At 40.7% G+C, this 16572-nt stretch overlaps 1 protein-coding gene across 2 annotated transcripts in view; it reads left to right on the forward strand.

Annotated features, from left to right (window-relative positions):
* Positions 1–16572, forward strand: part of KLHL1 (kelch like family member 1) — a 122473-nt gene that overhangs the window by 67241 nt on the left and 38660 nt on the right. For both annotated transcript variants that reach the window (XM_087938034.1, XM_026705382.2), the window contains exon 5: positions 1725–1937. In XM_087938034.1, coding sequence (XP_087794160.1) covers positions 1725–1937 — 213 coding nt within the window. The remainder of the gene's footprint in view (positions 1–1724; positions 1938–16572) is intronic.

A 16572-nucleotide genomic window follows, 5' to 3' on the forward strand; every position in this document is an offset into this window, starting at 1 on the left:
CCCCCCCTTGCATCCTCATCTAGAGCACCCCACGGACAGCCTCACCACCAGCCGTTCCTAACGGGTGATCATGGCGAACCGCAGAGAGCTCCCTACTCCCACCAAACACCTTTGCTGCAGACCCAAGACCTTTGGCATCCACCGCTGTTGCTTTCTCTTCTGCCCATTCTGCCACCACGTTTGGAGCTGCCGCTTCTGTGTTTGGAGTGCCGCTGCCATTTGGAGTGCCGTTGCCATTTGGAGCACTGCCGCCACATTTGGAACTGCCGCTTCCGTGTTTGGAGTGCCGCTGCCATTGGGAGTGCCGCCGCCATTTGGAGCACCGCCATCATGTTTGGAGCTGCCACTTCCGCATTTGGTGCTGCTGCCGTGTTTGGAGTGGTGGTGGCGCTCCAAATGGCAGTGGTGCTCCAAACAGCAGCAGTGCTCCAAATGCAGAAGCAGCAGCTCCAAATGCGGTGGCAGCTCCAAATGTGGACATGGCAACTCCAAACAGTGGCAGTGCTCCAAACGCAGAAGCGGCAGTGCTCCAAACGCAGCGGCAGCTTCAAATGCGGAAGCGGCAGCTCCAAACAGCAGTGGTGCTCCAAACGTGGAAGTGGCAGCTCCAAACGCGGTGGTGGCATGGGCAGAAGGGAAATCAACAATGGCGGGCACTGAAGGTCTTGGGTCTGCCACAAAGGTGCTTGGCAGTAGTAGAGAGCTCTCCACGGTCTGCCATGATCGCCCATTAGGAGCAGCTGGTGGCGAGGAATTGCTGCCCGCGGGGCACTCCTAACGGCAAGTCCCCCCGCCCTTCCCCCATTTTGCATGTTTTAAAATAGGTCTAAATTTTGGGGGAGGGGATTAATTTCATTTTATGCCTAGAAAATATGCTGGCTCTTCCTATTCGGGGAGGTCATATTGTTGGAGAAACATGGTATTACAGAACTGAGTTCCAGATGAGGTTGAGAACTGAAAGGCTTGCAATTGAACACAAGAAGAGCACACGCTTAGAATTTACTAATCAAAAAGATGAGAGACTGCAGGTGAGAAAGTGATGTGTCCTCTACTCAAAATCTCATACATTCAGGCAGATACCTAAAGAGGATTCTTGTGCCAATTTTACCTCTGTTGAGAACGGATGGATTTTCTAGACTTCAGTATAGGGCAGGGGTGTCAAACTCAAGGCCCGGGGACTGGATCCATCCCATGGAGTGCTTAGATCTGGCCCATGGGGCCACCCTGGAAACAGCAAAGAACTGGCCTACAGTACCTCTGCCAACAAAATGGAGCTCAGAAGGGCCATACACAGCCCTTCCAAGCTCCATTTTAGCTGGCAGGGGGTTGCAGGAGGCTGTCACAGCTGGAAATGGAGCTTGCGAGGGCTGCACGAAGCATTCCCAAGTTCTGTTTTCTCTTGGCAGAGAGTTGCAGGAGGCCATTGCAGTCAAAAATGGAGATTGGGAGTCCATTTTTGCCAGCAGTGCACTCAGACCACCTTAGGCACCCCCAACACGAGTGATGTTGAGCTGGCCACTCGCATTCTGCCCACACCCTCTCACCTGCCCAAGGTCAAACCCAACCCTGATGCAACCCTCAATGAAATCAAGTTTACACCCCTGGTGTAGAGTAATACACTGTATATTTGTTCCAGGTTTGGTCATTTGACTGACAGCTTGCTTTTTATACTGGAAGACAGCTTAATGATTTTGTTTTGGTTTTGGTTTTCATTTTTTGCATAGGAGAACATCATGGAGGTGATTAGAAATCAAGAATTTTTGCTGCTGCCCGCAGACGAACTGCACAAACTTCTTGCCAGTGATGATGTGAATGTTCCTGATGAAGAAACCATTTTCCATGCCTTAATGAAGTGGGTCAAATATGACCTTCAAAGGAGATGTAATGACTTGAGTATGTTACTTGCCTACATCCGACTACCACTTCTTCCACCCCAGGTAAATGTTTAGTTACCTCTGGATATGTCTGTCTGTCTGTCTGTCTGTCTGTCTGTCTGTCTCTCTCTCTCTCTCTCTCCCTCCATATTTGGGTTTGGATTTCAAAGTCAGTATGTTCTTCAACTATTAAATATGCATTTTAGATGCTATGAACAAAATTCTGGAACAAAAGATCAGGGGTGGGATTCAAATTTTTTAACAATCGGTTCTGTGGGCATGGCTTAGTTGGTGGGAATGGCTTGGTGGTCATGTGACTGGGTGGACATGGCTTGGTGGTCATGTGACTGGTTGGGCATGGCCAACTCAACATTACTCACATCGAGGCATGCATCTCCTCGCCTGGCTTCTCGTGACTGTGGGGATGCTGCAACAGTCGGAAGTGTGAAAAATGGTCATAAGTCACTTTTTTCAGTGCTATTGTAACTTTGAATGGTCACTCCACACAAGCAAAGTACCAGCAAAGGAAGGGAAAAGAAAAGTTCAGAGATGTTCCAGAGACAGGAAGTCTAGTCCTGCCAAGAAAATAATAAGGGTTAATGGAGAGGCAGTTTCTGTAAGCAACACCAGAATGTTTTCTTCCTGCCTTCCTTACAGGATTAGGCCAGTAATTTCTTCTAACAACTGATTCTCTGAACTGCTTAGAATGTTAACAACCGGTTCTAGTGAATAGGTGTGAACTGGTAGAATCCCACCCCTGCAAAAGATGTTTGTAGAACTTAAGGAACAAAAACAGTGGTGGTATTCTACCAGTTCGTCTCAGTTCGGCTGAACCAGTAGCTTTGACAATCATCTGTGAGGGAACTGGTTCGCTCCAATGATCAGCTGCTTTGCGCAGCACAGCCGATTGCTGTGTGTCAGCTGTTTTACACACAGGGCTTGCAGCAGAAGGTGAGTTGCAAATGCTGCATGTGCGTAAAGTAGTAGGAACCAGTAGGAAAACTTTTTGAAACCCACTACTAAACAAAAATGTTCCTAAAGAGTGCATTGCATCTTTTCCAGCACACGATCCAGCTGTTCTGGAGATGGACCTGCGGGGTTTTGGAAGTTAAATCTTTGAACAAGAAACATTTTGTGGTGCTTTAGTTTTGTTTTGGAGCAGGGCACTACCTAGAACATTACAATCTGCTTCTGATTTGGAGGACTATCCGTTGGAAAACTCCTGGGCGTCTCTTCCCCACCATCAAAATGTGGATTGGCATAATATAGAAAATAAATAAAATTTTATTTTCCCTTCCTGTGCATCTTTTTCCATAGATTTTCTCTTCAAAATATGATTAAATTTACAAATAAGGAAGTAAAAATATTACCCTGCATAATGATAAACTTACAAAATAAATAAATAATTTCATTGATTACCTTCTTAGCATATCATCAATATGCCTATAAGAAAAATAAATAAGCATTGGAAAACCTTACTCCCTAATTTTAAAAAAAGAATAATTAAAAGCATAACATGTCTGTCTGTGGAGATTCTCAGTTATGCAGGTCATGGTTGTCCCAAAGGTGCTTTTTCAAGAGGCAATTGGATTTTCTGGTTTTTTGTTTGAAGAAAAACTCAGCTCTGAAGAAGCCTCTGATGGGGACTTCTCAGAATAGAAGAAGCTTGTTGGATAAGAACTTTTTTTCAAGAAGCAACTGAAGTTTCTGTTTTGTTTTTTAAAAAAGATGATTCACTACTCATCCAAGAAGCTTCTTCAGCTCTGACTAGATGGTGGGGAATGGAAGGATTTATCCTCCTTCCAGACAGCTGGTCATTTGCATTCTTTTAGAGAGTTGTAAAGGCCACCTGGAGGTTTCTCTGTATTATCAGGGTCACCTGAGTGGTGTAAATGGGTGTGGAGCTTTCTTGGAACTGTTGAAAGAATTTAAACGTCCAGCTGTCTGCAAGGAGTATAAATCCTTCCATTCCCCACCATCCAGTCAGAGCTGAAGAAGCTTCTTGGATGAAAAGCGAAATGTCTTCAAAGAAAAAAACAGAAAGTCCAATTGCCTCCTGAAAAAGCACCCTTGGGATAACGTATCTATGTTTTTATATTTAGAAAAAAATATATATATTAAGTTAGACTATTTTTCTTTTTCAAAACCAATCTAATTCATGTCCACCCATTCATCAGAAGGGGCGGTGAATTACTTTGCCTTGGAACTTCCTCGCTTCAATCCTGGTTGATGGATTCTCTACCTCAGACACCAGTGATCTCACTCTGAGAAGCACAGAGCCAAGACAGAAGCCTGAAGATGATGAATGAGACTTCATCGAAACGTTGCCTAGATACTTCAATCTTATGGGAGAAAACCCGAACAACCAAAGATCCACATACAAATACCCATGAGAACCTCAGAAAATATATATATATATATATATATATATATATATATATATATATATATATATATATATATATATATATGGATCTTTGGTTGTTCGGGTTTTCTCCCGTAAGATTGAGATATATAGGCAAGCGTTTCGATGAAGTCTCATTCATCATCTTCAGGCTTTTGTCTACAGCTCTGTGCTTCTCAGAGTAATGGAGATTGCAGCTGCTTCCTCCTTTTAACTGCCAGTGGGGTGGGACTTGATTGGGTGGGGGCTTGGCTGTGTTCTGATTGGGTGGGGGTGTGTTCTCATTGGTAGGGGTTTGGCTGTGTTCTGATTGGTTGGGGGTTAGCCGTGTTCTGATTGGTTGGAGGCGTGTTCTGTTCAGGTGGGGGCTTGGTTGTGCTCAGGTTAGTCTTAGTTGCTGGGGATTTGAGCTGGAGAGTTGTGATTTTGCTGTTTGGCTTCTAGTTCGTGGTCCTGCTGCATCTTCATAGTGGGTGTCGGTTTGCTTCATGTATGGCTCAGAGGGGTTTGAAGTGGGTAGTGATGCAGCTGCAGTGCAGCTTCTGGTCCATGGTCGTTTCTCATTTTCTGAATGGGTGGGAGTCTGTTTTCTACATGGAAGTGTGGTGGTGGCATCTTGTGTGGCTCTCATGGGTGTGGGTCCGGTGTCCTTTTTCATGTTAGGTACTCGTCTGTTCATGAGGGCGGGTTTCCAAATGGCTGGAAAGCGGGAGGTGTCATCTCGTTTGTTCATGCTGTGTGGGCGTTTTTCTATCTCTATGGCTTCTCTGATTATTCTGCTGTTGAAGTGTTCGGTTTTGGCGATAGTTCTGGTATTTTTAAAATCAATTTCATGTCCTGTGGCTTTGAGGTGTTGGACCAGGGAAGAGGTCGTTTCTTCTTTTTTGATTGAGTTCTTATGTTCTTCAATGCGTGAACTTATTCTTCTGTTAGTTTGTCCAATGTATGTGGTAGGGCAGGCAGTGCAGGGGATTTCGTGATACTCCCTTGGTTTTCTAATTCGATTTTGTCTTTGGGGTTTCTTAGGATGGTGGATATTTTTCTGTTTGTGCAGAATGCTGTTTTGATGTTGTGTTTTTGGAGGATCTTGCTAATTTTGTCTGTGGTGCCTTTTATATATGGGAGGAGGGCTTTGCCGTTTTCTTGTTCTCTGTCTTGGATTTTGGTTGGGGTTTCTTTTTGGATTAGGTGGGTAATCTTCTTTCTTTGGAATCCATTGGCTATAAGTACGTTGGTGAGAGTGTGTAGTTCGGTTTTTTGGTGTTGTTCATCGGCTAAGCATTTTGTTCTGGAGATGAGTGTCTTGGCTACGGAATTGATCTGTGCTGGGTGGTGGTGTGAGAGTGCATGTAGATAGCGGTTAGTATGTGTTTTCTTCTGGTAGATGGTGTGTCCTAGGGAGCCATTGGATCTTTGTATACCAAGACATCTAGGAAGGGAAGTTGATTGTTGGCTTCTGTTTCCATGGTGAATTGTATTTTGGGGTGTAGGCTGTTGAGGTATGTGAGGAAGTTGTTCAGTTTTTCTTTCCCGTGTGGCCAGATTATGAAGGTGTCATCACGTATCTGAGCCAGAGTTTGGGTTTGTGGTCGTATTTTTCTAGAGCTTGTGTTTCAAAGTGTTCCATGTAGAGGTTTGCGATGACAGGTGAGAGGGGTGATCCCATGGGTGCTCCTTCTATTTGTTTGTATTTTTGTCCATTGTAGGTGAAGTAAGTATTGGATAGGCAGTGGTTGGTTAGATCTAGGATGTGCTTGGGGGTTGTATTTGTTTTGGATGGCTGTCAAGGCTTCTTTTATTGGCACTTGGGTGAAGAGGGATATGACATCGAAGCTTACTAGTAGGTCGCTAGGTTGTAAGTTTTGTTTCTTTATGATCTCGATGAACTGGAATGAGTTTCTTACGTGTGAGTTGATGGATTCTGCATAGGGTTGTAGTTGTTTGGCAAGAAATTTGGCCAGGTTTTGTAGAGGTGAGCCTATGGAGCTGACTATTGGTCTGAGTGGGGTTCCTTCTTTGTGTATTTTGGGGAGACCATAAAGTTTGGGGCATCTGGATGATTTTTCTCTGGGTATGATTCCTTGCTGGATTTCTTCACTGATGGGGGAGGCTTTTATTTTGGATTTGGTAGTTTTTTCTAGGTAGGTGGTGGGGTCTGTCTTTAGGGGTTTGTATGTGGGGTCTTGGAGTAGGTTGGTTAACTTGGTTTGGTAGTCAGATGTGTTCATTACCACTGTCGCGTTGCCCTTGTCTGCTGGTAGGATTATTATGCTGGTGTCTTCTTTCAGGTTAAGTAGTGCAGTTTGTTCTTCTTTGGATAAGTTGCTTTTGGGTGGTTTGGTAGTGCAGAGGATGTTGGTGATTTCGAGTCTGATTTTGTTAGCATCATCAGGGTTGGTTTTGGTCAGGCTGGTTTCAACTCCGCATATGATGGTTTCTGTGGGGATGTGTTTGGGAGCGACAGCAAAGTTGAATCCTTTTGAAAGGATCACCCCTCTCACCTGTCATCGCAAACCTCTACATGGAACACTTTGAAACACAAGCTCTAGAAAAATACGACCACAAACCCAAACTCTGGCTCAGATACGTAGATGACACCTTCATAATCTGGCCACACGGGAAAGAAAAACTGAACAACTTCCTCACATACCTCAACAGCCTACACCCCAAAATACAATTCACCATGGAAACAGAAGCCAACAATCAACTTCCCTTCCTAGATGTCTTGGTATACAAAAGATCCAATGGCTCCTAGGACACACCATCTACCAGAAGAAAACACATACCAACCGCTATCTACATGCACTCTCACACCACCACCCAGCACAGATCAATTCCGTAGCCAAGACACTCATCTCCAGAACAAAATGCTTAGCCGATGAACAACACCAAAAACCGAACTACACACTCTCACCAACGTACTTACAGCCAATGGATTCCAAAGAAAGAAGATTACCCACCTAATCCAAAAAGAAACCCCAACCAAAATCCAAGACAGAGAACAAGAAAACGGCAAAGCCCTCCTCCCATATATAAAAGGCACCACAGACAAAATTAGCAAGATCCTCCAAAAACACAACATCAAAACAGCATTCTGCACAAACAGAAAATATCCACCATCCTAAGAAACCCCAAAGACAAAATCGAATTAGAAAACCAAGGAGTATACGAAATCCCCTGCACTGCCTGCCCTACCACATACATTGGACAAACTAACAGAAGAATAAGTTCACGCATTGAAGAACATAAGAACTCAATCAAAAAGAAGAAACGACCTCTTCCTGGTCCAACACCTCAAAGCCACAGGACATGAAATTGATTTTAAAAATACCAGAACTATCGCCAAAACCGAACACTTCAACAGCAGAATAATCAGAGAAGCCATAGAGATAGAAAAACGCCCACACAGCATGAACAAACGAGATGACACCTCCCGCTTTCCAGCCATTTGGAAACCCGCCTCATGAACAGACGAGTACCTAACATGAAAAAGGACACCGGACCCACACCCATGAGAGCCACACAAGATGCCACCACCACACTTCCATGTAGAAAACAGACTCCCACCCATTCAGAAAATGAGAAACGACCATGGACCAGAAGCTGCACTGCAGCTGCATCACTACCCACTTCAAACCCCTCTGAGCCATACATGAAGCAAACCGACACCCACTATGAAGATGCAGCAGGACCACGAACTAGAAGCCAAACAGCAAAATCACAACTCTCCAGCTCAAATCCCCAGCAACTAAGACTAACCTGAGCACAACCAAGCCCCCACCTGAACAGAACACGCCTCCAACCAATCAGAACACGGCTAACCCCCAACCAATCAGAACACAGCCAAACCCCTACCAATGAGAACACACCCCACCCAATCAGAACACAGCCAAGCCCCCACCCAATCAAGTCCCACCCCACTGGCAGTTAAAAGGAGGAAGCAGCTGCAATCTCCATTACTCTGAGAAGCACAGAGCTGTAGACAAAAGCCTGAAGATGATGAATGAGACTTCATCGAAACGTTGCCTATATACTTGAATCTTACGCGGGAGAAACCCAACAACCAAAGATCCACATACAAATACCCGCAGAACCTCAGAAAACAAATATATATATATATATATATATATATATATATATATATATATATATATATATATATATATATATATATATAATATAAATATAAATATAAATATAAATATAAATTATGGTGTATTCACAAAAATATCTGGGAATCGGAGAACAGAAGCTCACATAATTGAATCTGGACTTCAGCTGAGAGCACATTCCTTGGAAAGAACAAGGTTGTACAATGGGGCAAAATTCACTTAACAACGGTCTCGCTCTGCAACAGAGGCTTTGGGCCATTTTTTAAAATGTAGAATTTAAAATGAGGCTTGCAATAAAATGTATCACGAGAAACAGGCATCATAGAGGCATGATGTTTGAAAAGTTAAAAGCAGCACACAAATTGCAGAAAACAATACATCTGAGAAACAAAAAGCATGGGGCCATAAAAAGTAGGATTGGGAGCATCAGCCAGAATGTAGTTTATGTTTGGTGAGTTAGTCCAGCTGAGTCCTGCACCCACAGCCTTCTGCAGAATTTGATTATTTCTACACGTATAATGGAAAGGAGAGTGATGACTCAGCGGTTAAAGACACTGAACTTGTCAGTTGGAAACCTGAAAGCCGGGTTCGAGATCCAAGCACTGCACAAAGGAGCTCCTGTTCCTTGTCTCAGCTTTTGCTCATGTAGCAGTTTGAAAGCATGAACACGTGAATAGATAAATAGGTACCACTTTGGTGGGAAGGTAGCAGTGTTCTGTGAACCTTGATATATAATCATGCTGGCCACATGACCACACAAGTGTCTTTGGACAATGCTGGTTCCCTCGGCTAAGAAAGGTAGATGAGCACCGCCTTTAGAGTTGGACCTGACTGAGTTCTGATCCAGCCTTTGCAAGTAGTGATAAGACATTTATTTGCAAGTAAAACAAACTCCCCTTTTTATAACCGGGCAGTAACAGTCTTTTATTCACACGATAAACAAAAAGTCAAATGTAATTAGTCCCAACAAACCTGGGTTTAGCCAAGAAATCTGAATTGCTTGTCATATACTAGAAATGAATGGTTGTTCTGTGACAACTGGCAGCTCCCAAACCTCTCCTATTTATTTCCCAGTCAGGGAAGGGCTGGCTATTGTCTGCATCTGACTCTCCCCAAGAGCCAGCTTATTGCTTTCCATAGCTCTCCTTTCTTCTCTGTGCATAAGTGCATCTGGGATGGGCTCCATCTGTTCCTCCCCCTCACTCTACAGATCCCGAAGACAGCTGCCTCCACCTGGGATAGGACAGAAGGTCCCAGCTCTGCTCTGATATTGTTTCCTTATCAGAGCCTTCCAAAGGCTCCAAAGCTGGCCCAGGCTCCCCTCCTCCTCCTCCTCCTCTTCATCTGACTCTGTAGCTAGCTGTGCTGGCAGCCAATGGGCCAAACTACTGGATAGAAGAAGCTTCTACCTTTACACATAGTAGATGTATTTTGTCCAAAACAGGACACATTGCAAAGTTCTCCCTACAGTCCAGCCTTAATCAGCTCATTACCCTTCCGACATCAGTTTTTGATGAGCAAAGTGGAATCAATTTCTCTCCTTTCTTTTCTGATGACTCCTGCTTTGTGACTTGGAGTGGCTTCCCTTGATATATTTTGTTTACAAGCAAGGAACCACAATGCAAAATAGATCAGTGGAAATGAAAACCCTAAAGCTAAGCCAGATAAATTATTGTTCTAATTTTAACAGATTTACTTTTATGTGAGATTACATATGTAAAGTGTTACATTTTAAAAACCTTATCCAAGATAAAACCGCTTAAAGCTTTCAGTGGAAAAGTGCCAGGTTTTAATTAAAATAGATTCAGGCAGGGTTTAAGAATAATTACACTGGATTTATTTTACAGCTAGCAAACTAAATCAGAATATTGGTTAAGGTAAGACTGGATCAATTAGGATAGTAAGGGTCATTTGCATTTCTAATACATGTCTAATCATTGTGGAAAGATTGGCTTGTATGGATCTTTAAACTTGTCTGGAATGGAGGGTCTCAAGAGATTGGCTTTATTGTGAATTTAAAAATTCTAAAAGCCTTTTTAAAAATTATATGCTGTCTTGGAAAAAACCCCAAAAGCAGCAGTTTCACAATAAACCTGTCATGCCTGTGTCCTCTTGGGACAATTCATGTTCAATTTCTTAAAAGCAAAATTGACTGGCACTTAAAAAAAAAAAACAGAACTGAGTTTTAAAATAAAAAAAACCCCAATATGGCAGCACAGTTCTGGAAGGAGTTTAATTCCTTAAAATTAGAGATTTTTAATTCCTTAAAATTACCAGTGTGCAAATCAAGTTCAATATCATAAAGCAAAGGTCTTGGAGAGGACCTTTCCTTATTTGTTGAACTTGCTGGTAAATCTACAAAGTTCCTTGCTGGTAAATCTACAGAGACTGCATTGGCTGCTGGGAGAACCTTCTGCATTTCATGAAAACTGCGAGGCCATAGAAGAAATAGGCAAGATGGAACATGTAGACTACAATCTTATATTTACTTTCTCAAAAGTTATTTCAACTATGTATGCATATTGATGCCAATTGCTGATCCATTCCAGCTCAGTTAATGGCATAAACTGATCCCCAAAACTACCAAATAAATAAATAAATAAATAAGATATAATAACATCCATTAAATGTTAATAATTCTCCCAAATTTGACTGTCAATTGAACATAGAGGAAGGCCAAAGGATGAAGAAAGTAAGCATGAAGTTATGGATTCTTCTTCCATGAAGTTATTAAAATAGAAGCATGGTGATCATCTGTCAGAAATGGATAGTGGATTCTGCAGGAACATTCAAATCTGTCCAAATTTGGGATTCTGCAATAGGAACACAATTGAAGCTTTTGAAACCTGGTGTTAGAGAAGACTCCAGAGAGGACAGCCAAGAAAACGAAACCAATGGATCACCAAACAAATTGTCCAGATGTCTGTGGAGATTCTCAGTTATCCAGGGCATAGTTGTTCCAAAAGGTTTTTTTTCAAAAGGCAACTGAATAAGTGGAGGATGGAAGAAGTTATCTCTATATCCTATTTACAACACAACTCCCTCCCCAACAGAGAGGGAGAAATACGATGCCACCTTTCTCCTGTTTTGCAACACAGTTCTTTCAGCAGTTCCAAGAAGATGCCACCCATTTGCACTATTCAGGTGACCCTGTGGGCACAGATAAACCTCCAAGTGGCCTCAACGGTTCTCAGAAAGAGTGGTTAGGATGACTGCAAAGATGATAAATCTTTCCATCCTCCAACATTCAATCCGCACTGAAGAACCTTCTTGGATGAAAAGCGAAACATCTTCAAGAAGAAAACAAAATCCAGTTGCCTTTTGGAAGACAACCATTGGAACCAATTAGCCCAGAGTTTCGCCTTGAGGAACAAATGACTGGACTCAATTAAGACCCAAAGTAGCTGTTGTGGCCTGTTAGCCACTGGCCCCTCCAGCAGCAAATTAGGAGAAGGAGTAGTGGGAGTCAGCTTCAGTGGAGCTGGCAGAGAGAGGGGGAGGGAGAGGGAGGGAGGAGAGAGAGGGGGGGGAGAGGGAGAGAACCTGGGCCATCCATCAGCCTTCAAATAGAGAGTCAACAGCCCTCAGATCTGGAAGTGGCAGATGAAGAAGAAGAGGAACAGCTGGATTCAGGGCTTGATGCATGGCAGAGCATAAGGCAGTGGAAAGCCAAGGGCAGATCCTGGGGAAGGAAGAGCCACCACTGTTAGTGAGGCCCCACCCTAACTCTGGGGATAAAAGGCAGGGGGAGGAGATGAATAGGTGTAGCAGACAACTATTCATCTTCCAGCCGGCCTGACTTGAGATAAACTTTTTGCCGGGGCTTCTGGCATTCCTAATAAAGAAATCTTTTGAGTTCAAGTCAGTAGGTTTGTAGTGTTTGGGTAGCTGGGTGAGAACAATAGCTCTCTGGTGAAGGCTTTGGTGCTGATGGAAAGGAAGAGAAGAAGACGGATTTAGCTACAATGATTCTTGGAAGACCTGAAGGATCAAATTAGGGACAGTTCATCATTCAAGTTTTTAAATCAAAACTATCCATTACTTGCACTATGGGTTGTTAAGCCTATTAATAGTCCCTGTTCTTTAATCAAGAAACCAGTCTTTGATAGAAAGAAGTAAAAAAAAAAATATTTAAAAACTTATTAAAATGAAAATAAGGGTAAAATATTACTATATATTGTTTATCATTAAATTTTTTTTTTACTCCAAAAGATTAAATCACATTCCATGGTTGAATTAATATTCTGCCTTTCTAAATTGCATCGCAATGAATAAAATAATGCAGGATATTTTCTTAATAGGATAATTCTCTGTTACTAAACTGTAGAATTTGCTAAGAGCCTAGCTATCATTTTTCAATGGTTTGATATTTTCAGGACTACGTCTGTCTGGGAGGGAAGTTAAATAAGACAGGATAATTAAATTTATGTCTGCAACAGGTGGAATTTGGTTAAAGAGTTAAGCAAAATGATTACAGAGTGAATTATTTAAATTTGAAATACGTGATCAATGTGAATTGGTGTCATTTTTACTTCTCGTGGTTTTAATAATTTGGTCTAAAGAGATAGATATACTCTGATCTTTCTTTGACGCATTCAGAAATATATCTACTATAATGCATGCCTTACAGTGAAGTTACAATGAGTAAAATAATAATTATATAATTATTTCAATAACCACACTTCAGAAGAGACTCAATGGCCTAAGCTAATGACTTACTGCAATCTCCTGGTTTCAGAGTCTACATATATGATGAATTAAGATATGGAAATAGGCCCCTCACATAATTTGAAAAATCTTTGAAATGTATAATATCTAGACTGAAGCCGAAGAAAATACTTTCCACCTCTAATAGTATAGAGCTTTTGTGGTCAATGAACCAGCAATTATTCTATACCTACAGATTATTTCTTTATTCATTAAGTGTCTTTGGCTGCTAAAACTTCATTTTAATTTCATACATTTAATGTTTTTACATATATGTGTGTGTATGTATGCGCGCGCACACACAATCTGAATCTCTACATATATTTTCATGCAACGTTAGATTGTTCAACTGGTTTGAGTTTAGAAACTAATAACTTAATTTCTCACCCTTTCTGTAATATCACTGCTTGTGCCATGTAATAAAATTAACTTTCAGAAGCATAAAGCTGGTTAAATTCCCATTTAGCAGAGACCAAAGATCTTTTTTGGTCTGAGGATGAGAATGCATGAAATGGTAATCAAGTTTTCATTGCAAAAACATTTAGATGTTTAAATTGAAGAAACTGCTTTACAACAGATGATGGGACCCTAGGGAAAGGAAAGCATAAGTCTTTCTTCAGGTTTTTTTTTTTTAAATGGAATCCCTTTATTAAATTTTGGAACTTGAGTATAAAAAGGAAAGTTTTGAAGTTGGGATAATCTATACACACAAGATGATCCTATGTCCTTAAAATATCAGCAGTGATACATACAAGACACAAAAACATGGGGTATTAATAAAGAACAATTCTAGATAAACTATTGTTAGAGACAGATGATAAATTAATAAAAATATTGTATAGATATTTATTAGAGTACAAACTTAAAGAAGAGCATGTTAAAGAAACAATGGTGGCATAGGCAAAAAAAAAATGGTTATAATAATGAATTGGCTAAATGGCAAAAACTTTGATCCACAAATAAGAAAATAACTTTGGGAACACTTATAAGTTTTCCATAATTAATTTTCCCCCCTATTTCTCTTCACTTATATTTTTAAATAATTAAAATGTTTCCATCCTTTCCTAATTCAATTCTCTCATTCATTTTATTTCATTTATTTATTAACAAACATTTCACTAGATTACAATAACTATTTTATCCATCATTTTAAACATACATTGTTTCATATTTTCTAAAAATTATTTCTATTTCTAATATAACAATATCTTATGTACCTTTGCAGAATCCCTTTTTCAATTAAATTTTCACCCGCTATCTCTAAATAGGCCCTGTTTCTCTATATCTTGTTTCTGTCCTTTATAACTTCTTTTCCTTTCCTTGTTCCCTGTCTTCTTCTCCCTCCCTTTTTTACCCCCTTGTTACCCTACTTCTAATTCTCTCTTCTGTATTCCACTCTTCTGTTGCTTTCTAATATTATACTTATTTTTCAAACTATTCTTCTTTTTGGTTGTTTTTTCAAATCTTAAACTTTTCATTCTCTTTTCCCCCTTTCCTTTTCCCCCCCCACATAAAATTACTTGTTCATTAAAGATTACTTTTCATTAAAGATGATGTTGACATTTAGTTATCATGTCCTTCTAATGAAAATGTATTCCTTTTATATGTTGGTTTTATGTATCATCAAGGGGATTATATGAGATGTATTAGATCACATTATACGACTTTTTGAGTAATGGCAGATTTAGAGGGATTATTGTTGGTTCTGAAAGCAATAAAGGATGGTTAATTTTCTACCTGAGACTGGATGCATGTGTGCTTCTAGTTTGTTGAAGTAACCTGCGTAATGATTATTTTTTAGTTAAAAGATTATTGGAATCTTACCTGCTTAGGTTAATCAATTCTCCCTTTCTTACATTAGGTTGATTCAGCATCATCATGTCCATCTTCATCTTCATCATCAGTGTGGCAGTGGACTAGGACTGGGGAGAGACGGTTTCAAGTTCACCCTCAGCTGCAGATGTTCAGTAGGTGACTTTGGGCCAGTCCCTCTCTTTCAGCCTAACTACCTGTGTATTTCCACAGCTTGAGGTAAGTTGGACTGAACAGAGAGACTGGTCGGAAGTTATTCTTAAAGTTAATTCCATGGTCAACTTGAGAATTTGCAATTCAATTACCCTCTTGTAATACCAGGCAAAATGTTCTAGTAAGAGCATAAGCTAATATCCTTTTAACAATGGTCATTCTTCAAGATCCAGAAAGACAGAAGACTGGGCATTAGTGTGATCAAGAAGAAGATTTTGTGTTTTCTTCTAACCTGTGCCATTTGAGAGCCAGTTTGGTGTAGTGGCAATGCACTAGTTCAGAAACAAGGAGACTGTGAGTTCTAGTTCTGCCTTGGCCACAAAAGCTGGGTGACTTTGGGCCAGCTGGTTTCACGCAGCCCAACTCACCTTACCATATTGTAGACTCAGCTTTTTAATTGTGAATTTGGGCTTGTATGAAGTTCACCTTATCTTTCAATCAATCTCAACCCTCTAATATTCATTACTGGATCTCAGCAAATTGATTCCCCCCCCCCCACCCAATGCATCCCTGCCTTTTCCTATGCATCTCTTTTAGTTAGTACTAAAATCAGGTACCTGCATCTTCTATTAAAAGTAATAATGATTAAATAATGCTTGCTGAGGCTGAACTATAAACTGAAGCTAGGGTTGGAGTATCAAAGGCAGCCTTTTATCCTATCTCTTTTTTGCTGCTTTCACAACAACTTTCCAATGTCCTTAACATTTTTATGGGGAGTTTTCCTAGCATACGGACTGGCCCCATGTGCAGGTTGTGTTGGCAAATGCATAAAATTGTGATGTCAGGCCATGCATATGTTGCTTAGATGTTACGGAGAGAGGAGTGGAAAATATTGCCTGTCCCTTGATGGAGAAACTGTCACAGATACATACGATGCATTATTTATTTCTAAACAAACCCCGGTACAATTTCCCTGTGGATGCATGGCAGGGAAGTAAGGTTTATGATAGCACAAGGGCAACAGCTAATTAAATTTTAGTTATTCTGTGTAACACTTTGGGAAGATGAAATGCACAGGAACAAGAGCCTAATGTTTGCTCTGCAGACTTATTGAACCAATGTTATGGGTTAATTTACTATATGGGAAATTTTTACAGCATCAGCAACAGCCATAATTTTTAAATTCATCCCCATTAGACAGTAAAACTAGTTATATATTTTGACTGTTATCCAAGAATATATTTAAGCTTTTTTATTGCTATTATTGTTGTTTAAACTGACATTAAACATTAGTTCCCAGATAAATCTCTAGGATATATCAAATGACATTATTTATACCAGTTTAATAAAAGCTGGATGGGAATTTGAGAGATAGAATTTCTGATTTTAGTTAATTAATTATTTGGGTCATTCGAGGACATCTGATATATCAAATACAGCATTTGGTCTACCCTGAAATATGGGAATCTAGTTTGCTTTCATCTCAGTTTTATCATCTCATGGGTTTCTT

This window comes from Pseudonaja textilis, chromosome 8 (genome assembly GCF_049901715.1).
Source record: "Pseudonaja textilis isolate UNSWEBS1 chromosome 8, rPseTex1.2, whole genome shotgun sequence".
Taxonomy (NCBI): Eukaryota; Metazoa; Chordata; class Lepidosauria; order Squamata; family Elapidae; genus Pseudonaja; species Pseudonaja textilis.